Genomic DNA, 17251 nt, shown 5'->3' on the forward strand with positions numbered 1-17251 from the left:
ATAAGAAGATGCAGATTTGCATAAGCCGTTTACTTAGTGACCAAAAGTCGCCTGGCTGGCCTTAGCCAGATGCTTGTTGTCCTTCTGCCACTGCCTCGAGTATTTCAAACCAAAGCCATGCTCGAAGACATGTCTAATAGTCTCGAGCGGCATGCCCTTCACATCTGGATAGCAGAACACGATGAAGAGCCAGCCAAAGAAGCAAATACCCGCGTAGAATCCAAATGCTCCCGAAGGTGTGATCCCCTTCATCATGGACAAGAAAGTCGAGGCAATGATGATATTCGTGGACCAGCAAGTGACCGTATTCAACATGGTTCCAAGAGCACGAACTTCCAACGGAATCAACTCCGTCCCGATCCAGGCAATGGTAGCAACACCAGATGAGTAAAATCCTACGTAGCAGATAATCGTCACAAGGACCACGATTCCTGCCCAGCCTGCGTCATCGGTTTCTAGCTCGAGAGTGCTGAGGTTGATTGGAATGTAGTGGAATGCGATTGCAGCGATCATCATGCAAATCGACATGCCTGCGACTGATACAACCAGAAGGATGCGGCGACCGAATCTGTCTACCAAGACCAGATTTACTCCGGAGAAAATCCAGTTTGTGCCGGACACGACTATGGCGACTGCTGTGGCGTTCTTGAAGCCGACTATGGCAAAGAGCGTGGCAGAGTAGTACATGAGAGTGTTGAAACCGCCGAGCTGGGAAATACCCATGATCAAACATGCAGTGAGAACGGCTCGCGCGGTGGCAGGTGTGTTGAAGATACGCTTGAAGACCGTCCACAGAGATTCTGGTACCAAGCTCGAAGTAGCCTCCTCGATGGACACCTCAATGGAACGTATCTTTGCGATACGTTGCTCGTGCGTTGAAGTCGGATACAACCGAAGAAGAACTGCTTCAGCAGCATCCGTCTTGCCGTGGGCGACAAGTTGACGAGGTGATTCCGGACACCAGAACAGCATGATTGCAAGTGCGACTGCTGGGAAGGCTCCAATCCCGACTGTGCCTCGCCATCCTTCTCCTGGAACTTCCGCGAGTCCTGCACCAATCGCACTGGCAACCAGCTGGCCAAACGTGACACTCATATTGTTGAAAGCGATCATTCTGCCACGGTACTTGGCAGGTGCAAGTTCTCCGATGTAGACAGGCACGATCATCGCTGCGGAACCGACTCCCAATCCAACGACAAATCTTCCGACTGCGAATTGGGCAACAGAGTAGGCGGCTGTTTGCAGAACTGTACCAATGACGAAGACAATGCAGGCTCCCCAAACGGGCCATTTGCGGCCATGCTTGTCAGCTGCGAGTCCGGCAAAGACAGCGCCCACAAGGGCGCCGCCTGAGGTGAGGGATGTGACGAGTTCCTGTTCGCTGGAGGAAAGCTCATGGCCGAGGGATGTGCCAATGCTGACGAGGACGGAGGAGATGTAGCCGGTATCGTAACCTAAGTCACCCTGGTGTCAGTACTCGGCCCAGACTGAACTCTGGAATAATTTTAGACGTACCGAAGAGGAAACCACCTAGAGAGACAGTGATCGATATGAGCCATGCGGCTCTTGATGCCGCAGTGGCTTCGATGCCAGAGAGCGCCGTGATCTCATCGAACGTCTCACGGTCCTTCAGGTCTTCAATCTGCTCTTCTGTGGTCCATTGCTGCACTTTCTTCTCATCGTGAGTAGCCATGGTGTCTCAGCATGCGAGGATATGCTGGCTTGAAGAATATGCCACGAAAGTGAGTAGCAACCGTGCAGCAAACGAGAGCGTTGATCCAGTCCCAGGATTAAGATGGTCGGGAGTGCTTGAAAATGCAAAGAGCACCAAACATCTGGACTCCCTGGTCGTATTTAAGTCCTAGTCGACCGACATCGTGGCAGGCAAATGTTGCCAATGCCTGAACGCCACACCCCGCTCGTGGCCATTGTAGAGTATGTTTCAAGGCAGTTTACTCCGCAAAGACAGCCCGGCTATGACCATGCGAAAGCCAAGGCTTCCCCAGATTTGACTAACGACCCCATCTGGAGGCGGGAACAACCTTCGTCATCTGGGCTGTCAGAGCTTCGGAGTAGTCTTGGTATGGAGAGGAGTGGATGAGGATGTGACAGCCGAAGGTTTCCATCAGCTGAGACAAGGATCGATCGCCGCCAGTCGCCGACTAGATCTGTGGCAGTAGAGAAGAATGTTTGTGGTGGCGGTTTGCAGAAGCCGGACTGATGTGCCAGCTCTGAATGGGCGAGGGATGTTCCGCGGAGAACCGCACCGTTTTGGGCTGAAAGGCTCGATCGGATTGGAAAGGCAATGAAGCCCGAACACTCATGACTACACCCGAGCCTCGTCCTCCAAGCCCGCGGCGATACGTATTGCAATAAAGAAGTGGCCGCTAGTTCAGAACATCTCGCCGCTTCCAAGCTTGACGGACGAAGAGCGATGAAATTTCACTGACTGAGATTTCGGCAAGACTCTCTGCTCGAAATTGCATACTGTGTTGTCAATCTCTAGGTGGCGAAAGTGCTTGGATTCTGTCATACCCTCAGTCTGTAAGCATATTGAGGCTACTAATTTCCTATTCCTCGCAAGTCATCAAAGTATTCTTCAGTCGTCAAGCCTTCACACATAATTCTTGCTTTCGCATAGCAGCGACACTCTCAGACGTCTATGCATCGTATCGATATCAAACTCCAACCCCTTTAGCACAAAGCTCACAGTTGTCCACTTTCGAATCCGCATGACCTCTGTGTAGTATGGCTTCTGCTGTATAATCCTCAGCAGGGTCCCGATAAATACCCTTCAAGAAATCTTCGTCACGAGGTGGGATGTACCACGCTTTGCTTGGAGCCGCAATGCCGTGCAGTCGATGCTTCCACACGTAGTCCACAGCATCTGCAAGGTTCGCAAGCCCGATGCGTCCATTATGAAGAACATAATCAAGATTGTCCTCCTGCCATGCAATCTTGTATTTCACTCTGGACTGCAACTCCAATTCGAGGATAGTGCTTAACACATCCCAAACGGATTTCTCATTCTCAGGAACGTAAATGGGCGGGAATGTGATGGAGTCCCGGCCGTAATCGCTTTTCGGCTCGACATTGAGAGGTCCGGTTCGTGGCCAGACTTCCAGAGGACCGGTGGCTTGAGCGAATAGCATCTCTTGCAATAGTGGTCGTAGATTGTCGAGCAGGGACCATTCAGCGTCTGTCGGGGGTGTTCGGAAGATGGTTTTGTCGATCACGAACTGGAAGCCTGGGTCGGCAAATACGGTGGGATCGTTGAAGACCTTGAAGAATCGCCAATGAAAGATCTGCTATACCATTGCGAAGAGCGGGTTGACTCTACAGCCGTCTGTAATGTGTCCATGCTCTTGTTCGAGGAAGAACTGACGTCGAAGTTCTGGATACTGCTTTGCCACTTTGAGAACGTTTTGGTGTGCGAGATAAGCGTAGGCGAATTCTTCGGCACCAAGGTGGCCTAAGATCGATGCCAATATTTCAGGGGTAGAAAAGACCTCGTGGGCTGCTGATCCGGCGGAGGGTTCTGGAACAGAAGTTGATGAAATCATCTTGAAGATAGACTGGCGCTCAGTATTCGCTCTTGAGTGACGATGCGAGCGGAAGTAGGACAGGCTGCGCTGCATACGGGCCAGTCTGGTAGCTAGTCCGTCCTTGTTGTTCCGTCTCTGAAGAGAGATGTCAGATCAAAAGAAAGAGGGAGGTAGGGAATCCAACGTTCAATGGAGTCAGCAGGCTGTGGTTTAAGTAATTTGTGGTGTCTCCGTGGCCTCAAAGTCTGACGAAGTACGATCGCCCTCAAATCTGAGGGAGTACAATCGCTTTACCGTGGTACTCCACGGGCCAAGTTGAAACTTTGTGTCCCGAGGACGGAGCTGACACAAATTCTGGCACAAAGTTTTCCGAGAACCTGCTCACAGGTCAATGCTGGAGTGATCATAGAAGACCCCCTTTTTTACTGGTCGTTCTTCGGGCTGAGTGGAAGGTTTCCTGAGTCAAACTCGACTCGTGTCAAGTACAGCGTGTGTCGAGCGGCGTATGTTGCGCAGTAGTATGTTGATTGGCTTCGCGTGGTTCCTCTGTCATTCCTGGATTCCGTCATCCACGACAAGCTTGAACAAAGTGTGGTCCGCGGGGATCCCAGAGGATCGCATGTACTATTCTGAATTAAAGCCAAAGCGGCCGAGCCAGGTTCTGCAAGTTTTCGCCGAAGATGCTACCGCGGCAACTCCGGCCCACGAGTTGCACTGCAAAGGGATTTTTCGCAGTGCAAGATGGGTGTTCCGGAGCACACAGCAGTGGGAATTTCGGACAATCTCGCACTCGTGGTCGTTGTGGCAACACGGATGCTCCCGCGCTAAAGCACATGCGCTGGACAAACTAGCTTCTGTCACTGACGAACAGGATACGACGCTGCTCTGAAGATGCGAACCTCAGCTCTCGGTATTTGCGGTCGGTCGACGGGACACCCGCAGCCCAGACTTTCAGAATCCTTCGACTTCGGCTGGGCGCCTGCGGGCTGCCGGTCAGCAATCAATGTTGATTGTGTTTGTGTCTCACACGCTTCATGCATGGAATGACCTGGTATGCGCCGTGGCCGACTTCACAAGTGTTGCTATAGTCTATTGCTGAGGGGACTTCCGTTGTCAAGTGGTGCCTGAACAGGTAGTGTAATAACTGCGGTGGCTCTGCTGGCGGCACTGGGGATAGGGACGAAGCTGAGTACAGACGAGATTTCGATCGGTGTCCAGCGGATTGCACCCTCGTGGTACTGCGTAGTAGCCGCAGGAACAGAGGCAGCCTTATTGTCGCCTGTCGTCTGCGTCGTTTTGAAGCTGATGCGCGGAGGGGTAGTTGTCTTGTTGCTGGCCGACTGGCCAGTCGTCACCTCCAGCTTGATCTTGCTCGCTCTCAATGTTCTAGGGCTGTCGCTGGACTTCCCGTATCTGATTATCTTCAACCGCGAGTTCTCCTTGACTTGATCAATTTCTCGAATGTACCCTCATGTCTGAGAGCAATGGCGGATTGGTGTGTGCCGTGTGGAACCAGTCCTTTTTTTGTGGTCGCCTTAGCGTGAGTTGCTCAGGATTCGAGCTGTTGGGCATGAGTTCGCGATGCTCTCGGTCTGTACTGTTCCTGTCTTGAGCCTTGTCGCCGTGGATCTTTCTTCCGGCTCGTATAGTGTCTTGTCGAACCGGGATTCGCGTGTCGGATCTGGTACGATACACTGTACTGTGCTTGCGCTGGCGCAGCATGTGCCGGGTGTGTGTGTGTGTGTGTGTGAGAGAGAGAGCAAAGCAAGGCGCGCCCTACCTCCTTCCCAGACGCTTCCAAGTGCCTTGCCCTCGAGTGACGTAATGCCTATGCTTGGTGCTTTCTCTCTTCCCATGTAATGTAAACACCTTTTGGGTGTGACTGCGACTTCCGCCATTACTTCTGGCGTTATTTGAGGCAGGGGAGTTCGTACTACAGGAGCTCTCTTAGAACACTTCAGGACCTGCGGATTGGGAAAGCGATCTAAGTATTATTACACGATTTGCGTTTCTACGAGCTAAAACAACTTACAGACCCGCCAAAACTTTGTTCTATCGATAGAGTACGTAAGTAGTCCTCTCAATGTAGCAGGCAGTATTCGGGGTGATGGTCAATACTCCGGCTGTGAACCTTTGATCGTGTTGTCGGCTTCTTTCACATCTAGTATTGTTAGGAAAAGGTCGATATCCCAGTGCCAGGCCAAAGACCTTCCTCACACAACCTGTTTTCTGTTCTCTCTTTTTTGCAGGCCCCCTCACTGCCAAAGGCGGTACACAGCAGCTGCAAGATCTCCAAGTCCTCTCCGAGCATCATGAAGCGCATGTTTCAAATGTCGGTCATGATTCTCACGACGTGGCACTGCGGCTTTGTATACCACCCTGTCAGATATTTCCTGCTCAAGCACCATCCTCAACACGTCCAAGACAGAGTTCGCACCTTCCACAACGTCCACGTAGCCATAAGGAACGAGGTCGCGATCGCGGTCGCAAATCGGAAAGATCGAGACCGGATGGCTTGCCTTGGCAAATAATGTCTGCTGCAACAGAGGCCGCAGATCGAGAACGAAACGCCATGCGTTTTCGTCTAGTAGTATACGCTTGTAAGATTTCCTGATAGAGCAACGGAACTCGTCCTTCCAATCTGGGCAAAGATGAAGAAAGCTGGGGCGATACCGCAGAATTGCCTCTTCTGGGTACCGACGCACGAGCTCGGTCGGGCCCATGCTCCATCCAAAGATGCGGAACACCATCTCGAAGATCGGATTGAGCTGAAAGCCGCCGTCAATCGCTCCGGGCTCCTGCTCAAGGAAGAACTGGTGACGGAGATGCGGAAAGTTCTTGGCTACATCCAGACAGTAAGGGTGAGCTAGCTGTACCTGAGCGAACTCAACAGGATGGAGGTGTCCTAGGATCGCCCCGAGGATTTCTGGCGTCGCGAAGACCTGCGAGGCCGCAGTCTCGGCCGCGGGCACACGCTGGTCAGGCATTGTGGTTCGCCGGGGGTGTCGACGTCGAGTTTGTGATTGGTCAGAGTGATCTACGCGAGATTTAGTAGAGCTGTGATGCGTGAAATCAGTGTCTGGCCAAGGATGAAATGGTGGGAGTATGTAGTAGTATTTATCGCAAGGAGAGACTGGGTTTAAGGACGTGGTGGCCTCAGAACTCTCTTGACATTAAACTTCGATACTTGAAGAAAAGATCATTGCTGCCTGAGTGGGAACAGCGACCATAGTCTTGGCGCTCTTGAAGTGACTGTGCGCGCGAATGCCTCTTTGGTCAGCAAATGGCGTTGTGGCTTAACGTCGAATGTGAGTAGCTTACACGTATATTTGCCCATGAGTTGTTGCATCTCTCAAAGAGTCAGGTGGTCTTCAGCTTAGCTTCTTGCAGCATCGATTGTAGCATCTGATAGCTTTCTTTCCGTTATCATCATACGGTAGCTGCGTGCCGATTAATTTCGACCCTTTGTACATTCCGCGCAGATGCACTTACACATTTTCCCATCTTGCAATACTCGCCATTCTTTGTATCGCATGATGTGCCTCCTTTGATTTCGGGGAGCTTGGCTTTCGCGTTGCAATGGTGTGCGCCGATGCAATCCTGGTGTATGGTCAGCATCCTATTCAGTGCGGGGTCAAGGTGGAAAGATGTAGATGCTTGCCTGATACAACACGTCCGCGGACTTATCAGCGCTGCAAACTTCTACGAGATAGCAGTGCTCCTTGGCCTTTCCTTTTGCCTGTCCACTACCTCTTGCATCCTCTTGATCGTTAAAAGAGCCCTCTCCCTCGGTTGCAACCGCGTTCTCGCCTGCTAGCGCGTTCTTTGGCGCATGAGCTTTATTTTGTGCCATGGCAAGTGCCGACAGAAGAGCCAGGAGAGCGAAGAGACGCATTTTGAATACTGATTGGTCGAAGTATAAGGCTGATGGGTGTCGACAGCTGGATGCTTGTGACTGTGCAATGTTTTAGTAACGAGCAATAGAATCGCAATGGCATCGTTCTTATAGGATCAGTCCCATCCCATGAGCTAGAAGCACCGCTTGCACACACACGGTTGAGAGACATGGCGTCCTTCTCTTCTGACACGCATTCTGGTCAGTGTTGCAACAGAGTACAGGAGCATTGCCTGTTCGGCGAGATCGATATCAAGGCTTTTGAAGCCGAAGTCAGCTCGATTGAGCTCGTTGGCTGTCCGATCTGCGGCTTGAAGACAGTCCCTCCTCCCTTCTATGCCGCGATTGTATCATGCCGATCATGAACACGAGAGCATAGCCCGTTGAAAGGTTTAAGCCCACAGCCCTAAGAGCCGGACCCTGTCAGTCCAGATTTGTTTGGCTATTAGACTTCCCGTGTCTATATGGGATTGGGGCTTGGCTCTGTTAGATCTGAGTTCGAGCTGCGCGGGACGGTAAACGACGGGCGGAGGACAATCTTCTCGATTCTTTCCGTGCATCGAAATGCAAATGGTCAAGATTGCACGCCAATGTGTCGACCAATGTCCTCTTCGGGAAATGTAGTCCTTCACACATGTCCTTGTAACGAGGGACGAGAACGGCATCCGGCGGCAAGTGGTCGTGCAGCAGAGTATTAATTCTGCATGCTCAATCAACAACGGATGCTGTGACCTGTTTCGGGCTCCTGACCGTCCAGTGCTCTCCTTGGCATCTGTAAGCACTCATGCAGATCGGACCTAAGGTATGCGGCGATACCACTCACGTGAAAGGGCTGCGAGCAAAGATGAAGCGGGGGACTGAAAGTCATGACCACCCGGAATGAACTCTATTAGATGCATGTTCGTGGGTGATTGCGAGAACTATCGGTCTGTATTCGTAACGTTTGCCTCTGCATAGACCAGAATCCTCAACAAGCTGGAAGCGGCAGTCCGTCGTTCGCATCTTTTGCAAGATCTTTGCCAGCATCTGATACGTACGCTATCCTTGTCCTCTCTAGGTACAATTGAATGAGCTCCTGACGCGGTGCTCAAGATGGCACGATCGCCCAGAAATGCTCTTGATTTTGGGGAACTTTTACGGCAACAAAGGAGAAGGCGGCGCTCAGGATCGGATGGTCGCAGCGGAGGAGGAGAGGCCGCCACATAGGAAGCAGAATCACCAGGAAATGAAATCCAGTGTACATATGTTGACTGGTGCTGGCGATAGCAAAGGGCAACGAGATCTCAACGTGAAGTGAAATTCAAGAGCACGTGACACCGCGCCGATCCTGCCACGTCTTCTTGCCAAAATTTATGCCGCACCAAACAACCCCAACAACTCCACTATGTAACCACAGCACCACCTCGTCTTTCCACTATGTCGGCCCTTTACAACAATGCCCTTCGCCAATCCAAATCTCTTCGTGCCAACCTAGACACTCTCGCCTCCAACTCGGCACCCAACTCCGCTGCGCTCCAAGGCCAGATTACAACGCTCCTCACCAGCTTCACGCGCACATTAGACGACTACCAAAAATCCCTCGATAGCGAGCTCATTCCGGAGAAGGCGGAGAAGGGCCGTGAACGAATCGCAAACTTCCGCTCCGATCTCCTCGAATTCAAAGCCCGATTTGCTGAACTCAAAGCCGAGCGCGAACAGCAACAACATGTCGAGCAGAGATCTGAGCTCTTTGGCCGGAGGGGGTATACTGGCGGAGGGAGCGAGACGCCAGAGAACCCGTATTCGGACAAGAATGTCGCCGCAAGCGCAATGAGCGGTAGAGGAGAGAACGTCAATCCGTTATTTCGAACGAACAACCCGAACTTTGTACCTGGACAGCAAGGAAACAGCTACAGTTCCTATCAAAGTCCATACGGGCTTGGGGCGAATCAGGGGCGAGAAGAGCATGCATTGAGAGAGAACAACTTCTTCGGCACGGCAAATGCGACACTGGATGAGTATCTGGAACGCGGCAGGGCTGTCCTGGGCGATTTGGGAGATCAAAGAGAGATGCTCAAAGGCACGCAGAGGAAACTGTACGACATTGGGACGACGCTCGGCATCAGCGGCGATACAATTCGTATGGTGAGCAGAAGAGCCAAGCAGGACAAGTGGATCTTCTGGGGAGGAGTGGTCATCTTCGTTATCTTCGTCTACTTTGTCTTGAAGTGGCTCAGGTGAGAAGCTGCATAGCACGAATGCCCATGGCATGACATTTGGGCTACCGGAATGGATTTAGCGAGGCGTTTGGGGAACAACTGCGGCGAGGTACTTCCCTTTGAGATATTGCTGGGTCACAGCACAGCTGACACGATATCAACGAGCGAGCGATTCTACTTCTCACAGGTCTTTCAGTCACTTTATTGGTCCTTGAACGATCATATCTCGCCTTGAACAGCATCCAATCAAGCATATGCGTTCGCCTCCCTTTCCATGAGGTGCGACGTCTACCGAGGATGCAAGATGGACGAAGTTGCTTTCCTTCTTATTCAGCCCCGCTGGCTTTTGTCATCTGGCTGTGGCTTTATTCCTGAGGATACATCACGAGGTTCTCACATACTGTTGACGTACACGGACGTGATCGACACGAATGGTAAGGAATTTTCACTGGCTCAATGCGATACTGCGTGTCGCTTCAACAAGCCCAGAAGCGAAGAAACCCCTCTGTGATCGGCGTGCGAATAGTAATTTTGTCCTTCAAAGGTAAAGACGGCGGGAACTGCAGGTTTGCGCCAGCACGTTTTCAACGAAGTGTTGCTCCTCTTATCTATGCAGCCTCCTCGTACTTATGCAAAGCTCGATGCCGTCAGCTTTGGAGGCCACGATTCATTGACATCACAATGGTTAGAGATTGTCCCAGGCTGCATCACTGCTTGGAAATAAGCTTACCTCCTAGCGTTATCAAGCTCAGAGAGATCCGGCTTAATGGTTCTTGCGAAAGCCTATTTCGAGTTTGAGATCTAGCCTCAGCCATCGACCACAGCTGTGACGCGTCCCGTGTTCCAATCACAACTTTGCTTTCTTCAACGTACACTGACAACCATCCTCTGCTGAGGGTAACTGCTATAAGCTCTCCAACCGCCCCCTCCAGTGGCTCGAACCTGCCACCATGGATCGAGAACCTCTCAAGAAATCCCTCCTCATCGGGATAAATTACACCGGCAGCAAACATGAACTTCGAGGCTGTCACAGCGACATCGAAAACATGGCTGAGTTCCTCTCGTATTGAGGGTACCGGAAGGAAAACCAAGTGGTCCTCCGCGACGACCATTCCGGACCCGCATATCCATCTCACGCCAACATGCTCCGCGCACTGAACTGGCTTGTCTCGACCCCAGGCACAACGAACTTCTTGCATTACTCCGGACACGGCGGACAAGAACCTGACGACAATAGAACGACAGGCTACGACGACACTATCTGTCCAGTCGATTTCGAGCGCGCAGGTCAAATCAACAGTACTCTTCTTCATCAAATTCTCGTTTCCGCTTTACCTCCGAACAGCACATTATTCATCGTACTGGATTGCTGTCACTCTGGCTCTGCAGTTGAACTGCCATACGTCTACCGCACCGATGACGAAGGCAATATTTCAGTTATGAACAATATTAAAGCTGGAGTCAATTTAGTCATGGAAGCGAATGCGTTGTTGAATGGAGATTATGGGCTCAACAGCGTTGCAGCAGCGAAACACATGCTCGGCGACGCCAACAGCTTTTTTCAAGGCTTCAAACATTCGCATCATCACGGCTCAACCGGGCTGGAAGCTGATACCACGGGACGAGATTGGAGTCGGGAGAATAAGTTCGTTACGATGTATTCGGGTTGTAGAGACGAGGAGACGAGTGCGGTAAGTAAAATTCTTTTCCTCTATCTTTGTGTTTCGTAGAGCTACTTTGGACGTACATTCGGCTGATCGTGAGGACTAGGATGCTTACATTGCAGGGAGAAACTGCGGCGCAATGACTTGGGCGTTTCTGGAGACGATGAAGCGCAATCCGAATCCGTCGTATATTGAAACTCTTCAGGAGACGAGGAGAGAGCTGAGAGGAAGCAATTATAAGCAAGTCCCTCAACTTTCGGTCGGAGTGCAGATTGAGTTGAATCAGCCACTCCGGCTGTAAGCTGTGATCTGATCCAGTGATTGCACCTTTCCAGTCTCTCGGCGATATTCATCAAGACAGAGACCAAACGCTATGTTGTTCGCAGAGTATGCGTACATGTCATTGGCCGCACTGCACCACACGGTCTTCATTCAAACCCCGCCAAGCTCGATCTACTGTCCACTGAAAGTCCCGCCAACTCGTGCCTCCCAGGCGAGAACTTAAAATCAATCGTGTGTGGCACATTGACACACAGGCTCAGAAGATCTGCTGCCTAATCCTTTGCACTGACATTGTTGCTGACTTCTAGCTCCAAGGAAGCCCGGCAGCATGCCATCAACACCGCCAAGGCTGCCAGGCCATTCGTGGATTAAGCGCCTGCTGTGCCTCTTTACTGCCCACTCCATATCCTAGGAGCAGACAACCTCCAACAACCAAACCAAATCGCCCTTCGTCAGCATCTCCTGACAAAGTTCTACGCGCAAGTCATCCACCATGGATTTCGAAGTCAGTGGTCGCCGCTTCCATCTCCCCGCAGAGCTGGTTGACCTGGTCATCTATCAGTTACGGGACACTATTTCCGATATTCGAAATGTGCGCCTCACATGCAAGATCTTCGCACGCAGCGCCACTCGTTATATTTACAACATGTTTGAGACGCCATCTCCACTACTGCCCGCTCCCGACAACACATCCAGAGATACATTGCTGAGCTGGCCTTTGATAGACCCACCAGGCTACACAAGCATCAAAGTATTGACGAGCTTAACTTGTGCCACAATCAGGAGACTTGATGGTTCAGAGATGCTCAAGCTTCGAGACTTGATCTGGGCGCCTCACGATCACATTGAGACTGATCGACCTAGCGCGATCGACGGTCGACTTGCAACCATGTGGGGCGTGACGCAGGAAACTCCTGTAAAGCTGTGGCTTATTCATCGTGAGCATCAGAACGCTTTGAGAGTGAAAACGTACTGAGCAGTGTAACAGAATGGCCGAGCAAGGAGATTTACAAGGCTTACTGCGAAGGAAGATATGCCGCTGATCTGGCACAATACCTCGATGAGATAGCTCCTGGATGCCTGTTAAGATCCTCGACAGAGTTTTGTACCCTACCCAAAGTGCGTAGAAGACGAAACCCTTTCTTCAGTGGATATGGCGAGCTTCGAACGCTGTACTTCCCTTCCGACATGTCTTACGACCAGCGGAGGGCTTTCGAGAAAGATATGCATGTTGATCCGCAGTGGCGCGAGCGCAATCCCCCTTTCCCATTAGATACCGGTATGTTCTGCATATGTTGGATACAAGGCCTACGATTGTACAAACAAACTCCAGCCGTGGCTGCCAGGTTGATCATCTTCTGGGGCGATCCTCAGCAGAAAGAGAGTTGGATACAAGATGTGAAAACGGGCGAAACCTGGAGCCTTGGTCTGGGCCTTGTGCTTTCTGAAGAAGATCTAGCGCCCTTTGGGCTTCTTGGTATAGAATCGGAGCATTGTGAGTTCTCCTCAGGTCCGTTCGCCTAGGAGAAGGGTCATGGCACAAGCTCTCGATGCGCAGACGAGAAAGTGGGTTTGAAAAGTTTGAAGTTAGGAACTCGGAACTTGAAACTCATATCTTTCGTACTTCGCAGGTCTTGACGGAGGATGCAGTAGTGTAGCGTCTTTAGCCTTCAAAATTCCTTATTGTGTAGTCTCACCACCATAGAGTTTGACTACTGAATAATCAAATCAACTCGGCTATAATTATAGTCAAAATCAGTGTAATTAGTAGTCAAATACGTCATCGATGCTAGGCTAATCTTAATACGAATAACGCTAAGAGTAAGTCTTAGCGTAAAGTATCTAGGTTATAGACAGAGCTTAGATACGGTCCCTAGGCTATTTCTTAGTAATCAAAATCAGTTTTGATTCGATTCATTGATTAATTTTAACCACATAATTAGGAGTCAAACTCTATGCTCACCACAGCTCGGAGCTGACAAAGATTTTGCGGGGAAAGCCAATCCGGATGTTGGAGGATGATTAGTGATAGAAGTACTCGCAACCTCAACTTTCGTGCGCAAGAGGATCAGCCTGCAACGGACGAGATGGAAGCATCGCTGATCAGCCTCGGCATGAGAAGTGTTGCCTCAAATCTTACTCTCAACCACACTTCTGCTTTGTAGCTGCTTTCCAAACATCCAGAGAAGCATACTGCTCGAGATCTACTGGTTGCCGAAGCACTGAGAACCTGAGTTATCGAGCAACATGAGTGGAGCCGGCGCAGGACACGAACCCAAACCCAAGGACGTTTCGTGGACGACGCGGGATCTTCTGTTATTTGCGCACAGTATTGGCGCCACAGTCGATGAGCTGCATTTGATTTATGTGAGTGCATCAAGTTCAGAGTCGCACCGAACTGCTTCGTGTGAGAAATGAACGTGGACTGACTGCCCTCAAGGAACTGCATCCCAACTTCACTGCCTTTCCAACCTTTCCCATCGTGCTGCCATTCAAAGGAACAGCCCACGATGTGGTCGATTTCTACGCCGCTCAGAACAGTGGCCGTCCCAAGATCCCCGGCGTGCCTGACCTGGATTTCAAACGTGTGATAGATGGAGAGCGCCACATGACCTTCTTCAAGCCTCTGCCCAAAACGTCAGATGGCAAGAAATTCCAGATTCGTTCCAAGACCCTCGGTGTCTACGACAAAGGCAAAACCGGCTCGGTCCTGGAATCACAGGACGACCTCGTCGACGCCGAAACGGGAGAAGTCTACACTCGCGTCCGTGGATCAGCTTTCTTCATCGGTCAAGGTGAATGGGGTGGGCCATCAGGTCCCAAGAGTCAGAGTTATCCTCCTCCAGAAGGGAAACCTGAGACGGCGTCGTATGAGTCCATCGTTACGCCAGAGCAAGCGCATCTCTATCGATTGAACGGAGATTACAATCCGCTTCATGCGACCCCAGAGCCCGGCAAAGCTATGGGATTCGGTGGAGCCATCATGCATGGACTTTACAGCTTTAATGTCGCGGCTCTTGTCCTGTTGAAGGTCTTGGGTGGCAGTGATCCAAAGAATTTGAAGGAGTTTGCGGCGAGATTCGCGAGTCCGGTCAAGGCTGGGTAGGTCTCCGATTCCGTTTCTACCACTTGAGGTAATGAGTGGGTTTGTCATGCGCATTTTGTACTGACGCACGTTGCCAGAGACACGCTGGTGACCAAGATATGGGCGCTTGGCGATGAGGACTCCGATGGCTTTCAGAGCATCCGCTTCGTCACTCAGGTGAAGGGCGGAAAAGTATGTCTCAGCAATGGTCGTGCGAAGATGAAAGTTGTGGGCCGAGTCAAGGTGGCGAATGCTTCTGCCAAGTTGTAGTGGAAAACGCAGCGAAGGATCAGCTTGAGCTGAGAATGTGGCGAATCATGATCTCAGGGCGATGTCCACAGTAGATGTGCCTTGTTCGCACATTGCCAGGGCGATGTCCACAGTAGATGTGCCTTGTTCGCACATTGCCAGGGCTGAGGAGTGTCCGCCGGCTCGCAGCTGGTCGATTGCCGCAACAGGCATCAGCTTGGAGTAAACCGGTGATCGGCATCGAGAGTCGTCGCTGTGAGGTCAAATTCTTCAGCTTGCCAGATCGTCCAATTCTGATGTTCCATATTCGTAGATGCGACTGCTACCACCTGCTGAGCAATTCGTCAAATTGAGGTAAGCACACACCCCAGAGCTCAACAAGACCCCAGATGGTCCATGTCGGCAACCACGGCATCGCACACTTCCTGCACGAATGCGTCTTCGTCTCTGACTCCAAGCATTTCCCTCCACCAAGTGGCAGTGATTGTCAAATCGCCGCCTTTCGCACTGGCAAGATTGTAGTTGAGCGGCGGGCCACCAGCATTCGCCGACTGTGAGAAGAGCATCTGGTCTACCCGCCATTGAGATGACATGCTTTCGGCGGGTCTAATGCCGTTGAACACACCCGCATTGCTGACTTCGAACGATTCGGTAGCGGGAGCTTTTGCTTTCTTGAGGGTGTACTCTCGGAAGTTCATCAGGTACTTCAGCAAGCCGACAGGCTGGTCTGCAAGCGTTCCGGAAGCGGTAAGCAGTCGCGCAGTGGTGTTTCGAACTTGAAGCCACTCGAAATCGCTCAGGTCTTGATCTGATATCCTCGCAGATGGGATCGTCACCGTCTCCACGATGTTCGACACATAGTTAGCAATTTGTCCTTGGCCTTTTCCGAGGGCTCGCCGCATATCAATCGGCAGAGCGGCGAGGAAGGACGAGTAGTTCTGTTCCCTCCTCTGCAAGGAGCGAGCCAGTGCTCTCGCAATCAAAAAGCTCACCAAACCTGTCAATTTCGCGTCATGCATCCTCGCCCTCGCAAGGACGAGCTCCAGTACCTCCGCCGAAACCGAAACAACTCTGACACCCGTAGCCAGCAACTCCCCTTCCTCCGGCAACGCAGGCTTTTCCTTCGCCCCCAACCACAAATCCTCCACCTGCTCCTCCGCCAATCCTAGAAACCTCGTCACAGCCTTCGGAAAATACTCATTCGCCAGCGGCCCAAGCAAAAATTTCCACGAAATCGTTAAATTCCCGACTTTCTCCATCGGAGGCACCGGATTCCATTGTTTCGTAGTCGGTAGAATCGTATCCTCATCAATATCTTGATCATAAGAGGACAAATTCTGCAAAGTCTCCAAGAAAGTGGCATGGAATGCTTGACCTGATCTCCCATCCGCAAGTCCATGCGAACAGGAAAACGCCAGATGGAATCCTGTTTCTAACCTCACTACTACAGCTTTCCACTGCGGGATGGAGTCATCCTCGACAATGGGGTCGTTATGGAGACGGTCGAGGATGTTTTGCAGGAAGGCATTTCCTTCGCCGATGTCGTCTACGATCTGGAGATGTTGGGAAATATCGACTTTTGCTGGACGCACGAGTTCGAATTTCTCGGTCGGCTGGTAGCGGATTGTAGTGCTCAAGGCGGGATGTTGAATTGTGCAGCGCTTGAGGGCTTTGATTGCTGTGGCTGAGGTTATTTGAGAAGGGCCGGAGTAGGTTCCTATTGTGATGATGTTGTTGTAGAGGGAGAGGTATTCGCGGACTATGCAGCGTTTTTCATTGAGGCCTGAGGAAGCCAGTCAGCTATTCTGTTTGTTGTTGCAATCGTCGCGAGTTTCATTATCTTAATGTGCTGGTGAAGTGAATGGAACTTGCTTGCAGGTCGAATGACGTCCATTGCGGTCGTGTTTTTGGATGGTGTCAATGCTTCTTCGCGGAGAAGGTTGAACTCAGGATCTTGGTTGTTGCGGAGTTGTGAAGATGAATATTTCCGATTATTTCTTGCTTCCAAAGGTACCGATTGACTGGTACTTTGGTGCCTGAACGCTGCAGGGCGTAGAAATGAGGTCGTTGGTCATTTCACGATGGTCGTGCCATTGGCTCGGTTGCGGCTCCCTGGTCAAACGCGAAAGTGACGCGAACTTTTCATACCCTTTTCTGCTTAGTTTATCGATTCGTGCCTTCGACGTGGAGCACTAGACATGGGATCGTGGACATGAATAGACGCGACCGCGCAAGGCACGGATTCCGATTACCGATCGGCTCGACGCTGGACTCCTGTGCCGAGGCTGAGGACATACAATGGGCTTTTCATATGATGCTTTCTAGTCTATTCA

The 17251-nt window shown here is 51.3% G+C and overlaps 10 protein-coding genes across 10 annotated transcripts; 4 read left to right on the plus strand and 6 right to left on the minus strand.

Moving 5' to 3' along the window:
• Positions 1-33: 33 nt before the first annotated feature.
• On the minus strand, positions 34-1693 carry RHO25_005560 (uncharacterized protein; the record flags this gene model as incomplete). The annotated part of the gene is made up of 2 exons (XM_023596451.1): positions 34-1454; positions 1516-1693. The coding sequence occupies 2 exons, from the start codon at positions 1691-1693 to the stop codon at positions 34-36; spliced, it is 1599 nt and encodes a 532-aa protein (XP_023457374.1).
• A 985-nt stretch (positions 1694-2678) lies between these two features.
• Positions 2679-3152, minus strand: RHO25_005561 (uncharacterized protein; the record flags this gene model as incomplete). The annotated part of the gene is made up of 1 exon (XM_065602667.1): positions 2679-3152. The coding sequence occupies one exon, from the start codon at positions 3150-3152 to the stop codon at positions 2679-2681; it is 474 nt and encodes a 157-aa protein (XP_065458739.1).
• Positions 3153-4627: 1475 nt separating this feature from the next.
• Positions 4628-5443, minus strand: RHO25_005562 (uncharacterized protein; the record flags this gene model as incomplete). Its single annotated transcript, XM_065602668.1, has 3 exons — positions 4628-4966; positions 5013-5239; positions 5326-5443. The coding sequence occupies 3 exons, from the start codon at positions 5441-5443 to the stop codon at positions 4628-4630; spliced, it is 684 nt and encodes a 227-aa protein (XP_065458740.1).
• Positions 5444-5800: 357 nt separating this feature from the next.
• RHO25_005563 (uncharacterized protein) lies at positions 5801-6532 on the minus strand (the record flags this gene model as incomplete). Its single annotated transcript, XM_065602669.1, has 1 exon — positions 5801-6532. One exon carries the CDS (start codon positions 6530-6532, stop codon positions 5801-5803), a length of 732 nt encoding a protein of 243 aa, XP_065458741.1.
• A 384-nt stretch (positions 6533-6916) lies between these two features.
• On the minus strand, positions 6917-7440 carry RHO25_005564 (uncharacterized protein; the record flags this gene model as incomplete). The annotated part of the gene is made up of 3 exons (XM_065602670.1): positions 6917-6985; positions 7038-7145; positions 7207-7440. 3 exons carry the CDS (start codon positions 7438-7440, stop codon positions 6917-6919), a joined length of 411 nt encoding a protein of 136 aa, XP_065458742.1.
• A 1416-nt stretch (positions 7441-8856) lies between these two features.
• Positions 8857-9660, plus strand: RHO25_005565 (uncharacterized protein; the record flags this gene model as incomplete). Its single annotated transcript, XM_023596452.2, has 1 exon — positions 8857-9660. The coding sequence occupies one exon, from the start codon at positions 8857-8859 to the stop codon at positions 9658-9660; it is 804 nt and encodes a 267-aa protein (XP_023457373.1).
• Positions 9661-10780: 1120 nt separating this feature from the next.
• On the plus strand, positions 10781-11603 carry RHO25_005566 (uncharacterized protein; the record flags this gene model as incomplete). The annotated part of the gene is made up of 2 exons (XM_023596453.1): positions 10781-11329; positions 11409-11603. 2 exons carry the CDS (start codon positions 10781-10783, stop codon positions 11601-11603), a joined length of 744 nt encoding a protein of 247 aa, XP_023456597.1.
• A 474-nt stretch (positions 11604-12077) lies between these two features.
• Positions 12078-13108, plus strand: RHO25_005567 (uncharacterized protein; the record flags this gene model as incomplete). The annotated part of the gene is made up of 2 exons (XM_065602671.1): positions 12078-12522; positions 12573-13108. 2 exons carry the CDS (start codon positions 12078-12080, stop codon positions 13106-13108), a joined length of 981 nt encoding a protein of 326 aa, XP_065458743.1.
• Positions 13109-13831: 723 nt separating this feature from the next.
• On the plus strand, positions 13832-14939 carry RHO25_005568 (uncharacterized protein; the record flags this gene model as incomplete). Its single annotated transcript, XM_023596455.2, has 3 exons — positions 13832-13951; positions 14025-14686; positions 14768-14939. The coding sequence occupies 3 exons, from the start codon at positions 13832-13834 to the stop codon at positions 14937-14939; spliced, it is 954 nt and encodes a 317-aa protein (XP_023457563.1).
• Positions 14940-15292: 353 nt separating this feature from the next.
• Positions 15293-16993, minus strand: RHO25_005569 (uncharacterized protein; the record flags this gene model as incomplete). Its single annotated transcript, XM_023596456.1, has 2 exons — positions 15293-16701; positions 16933-16993. 2 exons carry the CDS (start codon positions 16991-16993, stop codon positions 15293-15295), a joined length of 1470 nt encoding a protein of 489 aa, XP_023456599.1.
• Positions 16994-17251: the final 258 nt, after the last annotated feature.

This window comes from Cercospora beticola, chromosome 3 (assembly GCF_033473495.1).
Source record: "Cercospora beticola chromosome 3, complete sequence".
Lineage (NCBI taxonomy): Eukaryota > Fungi > Ascomycota > Dothideomycetes > Mycosphaerellales > Mycosphaerellaceae > Cercospora > Cercospora beticola.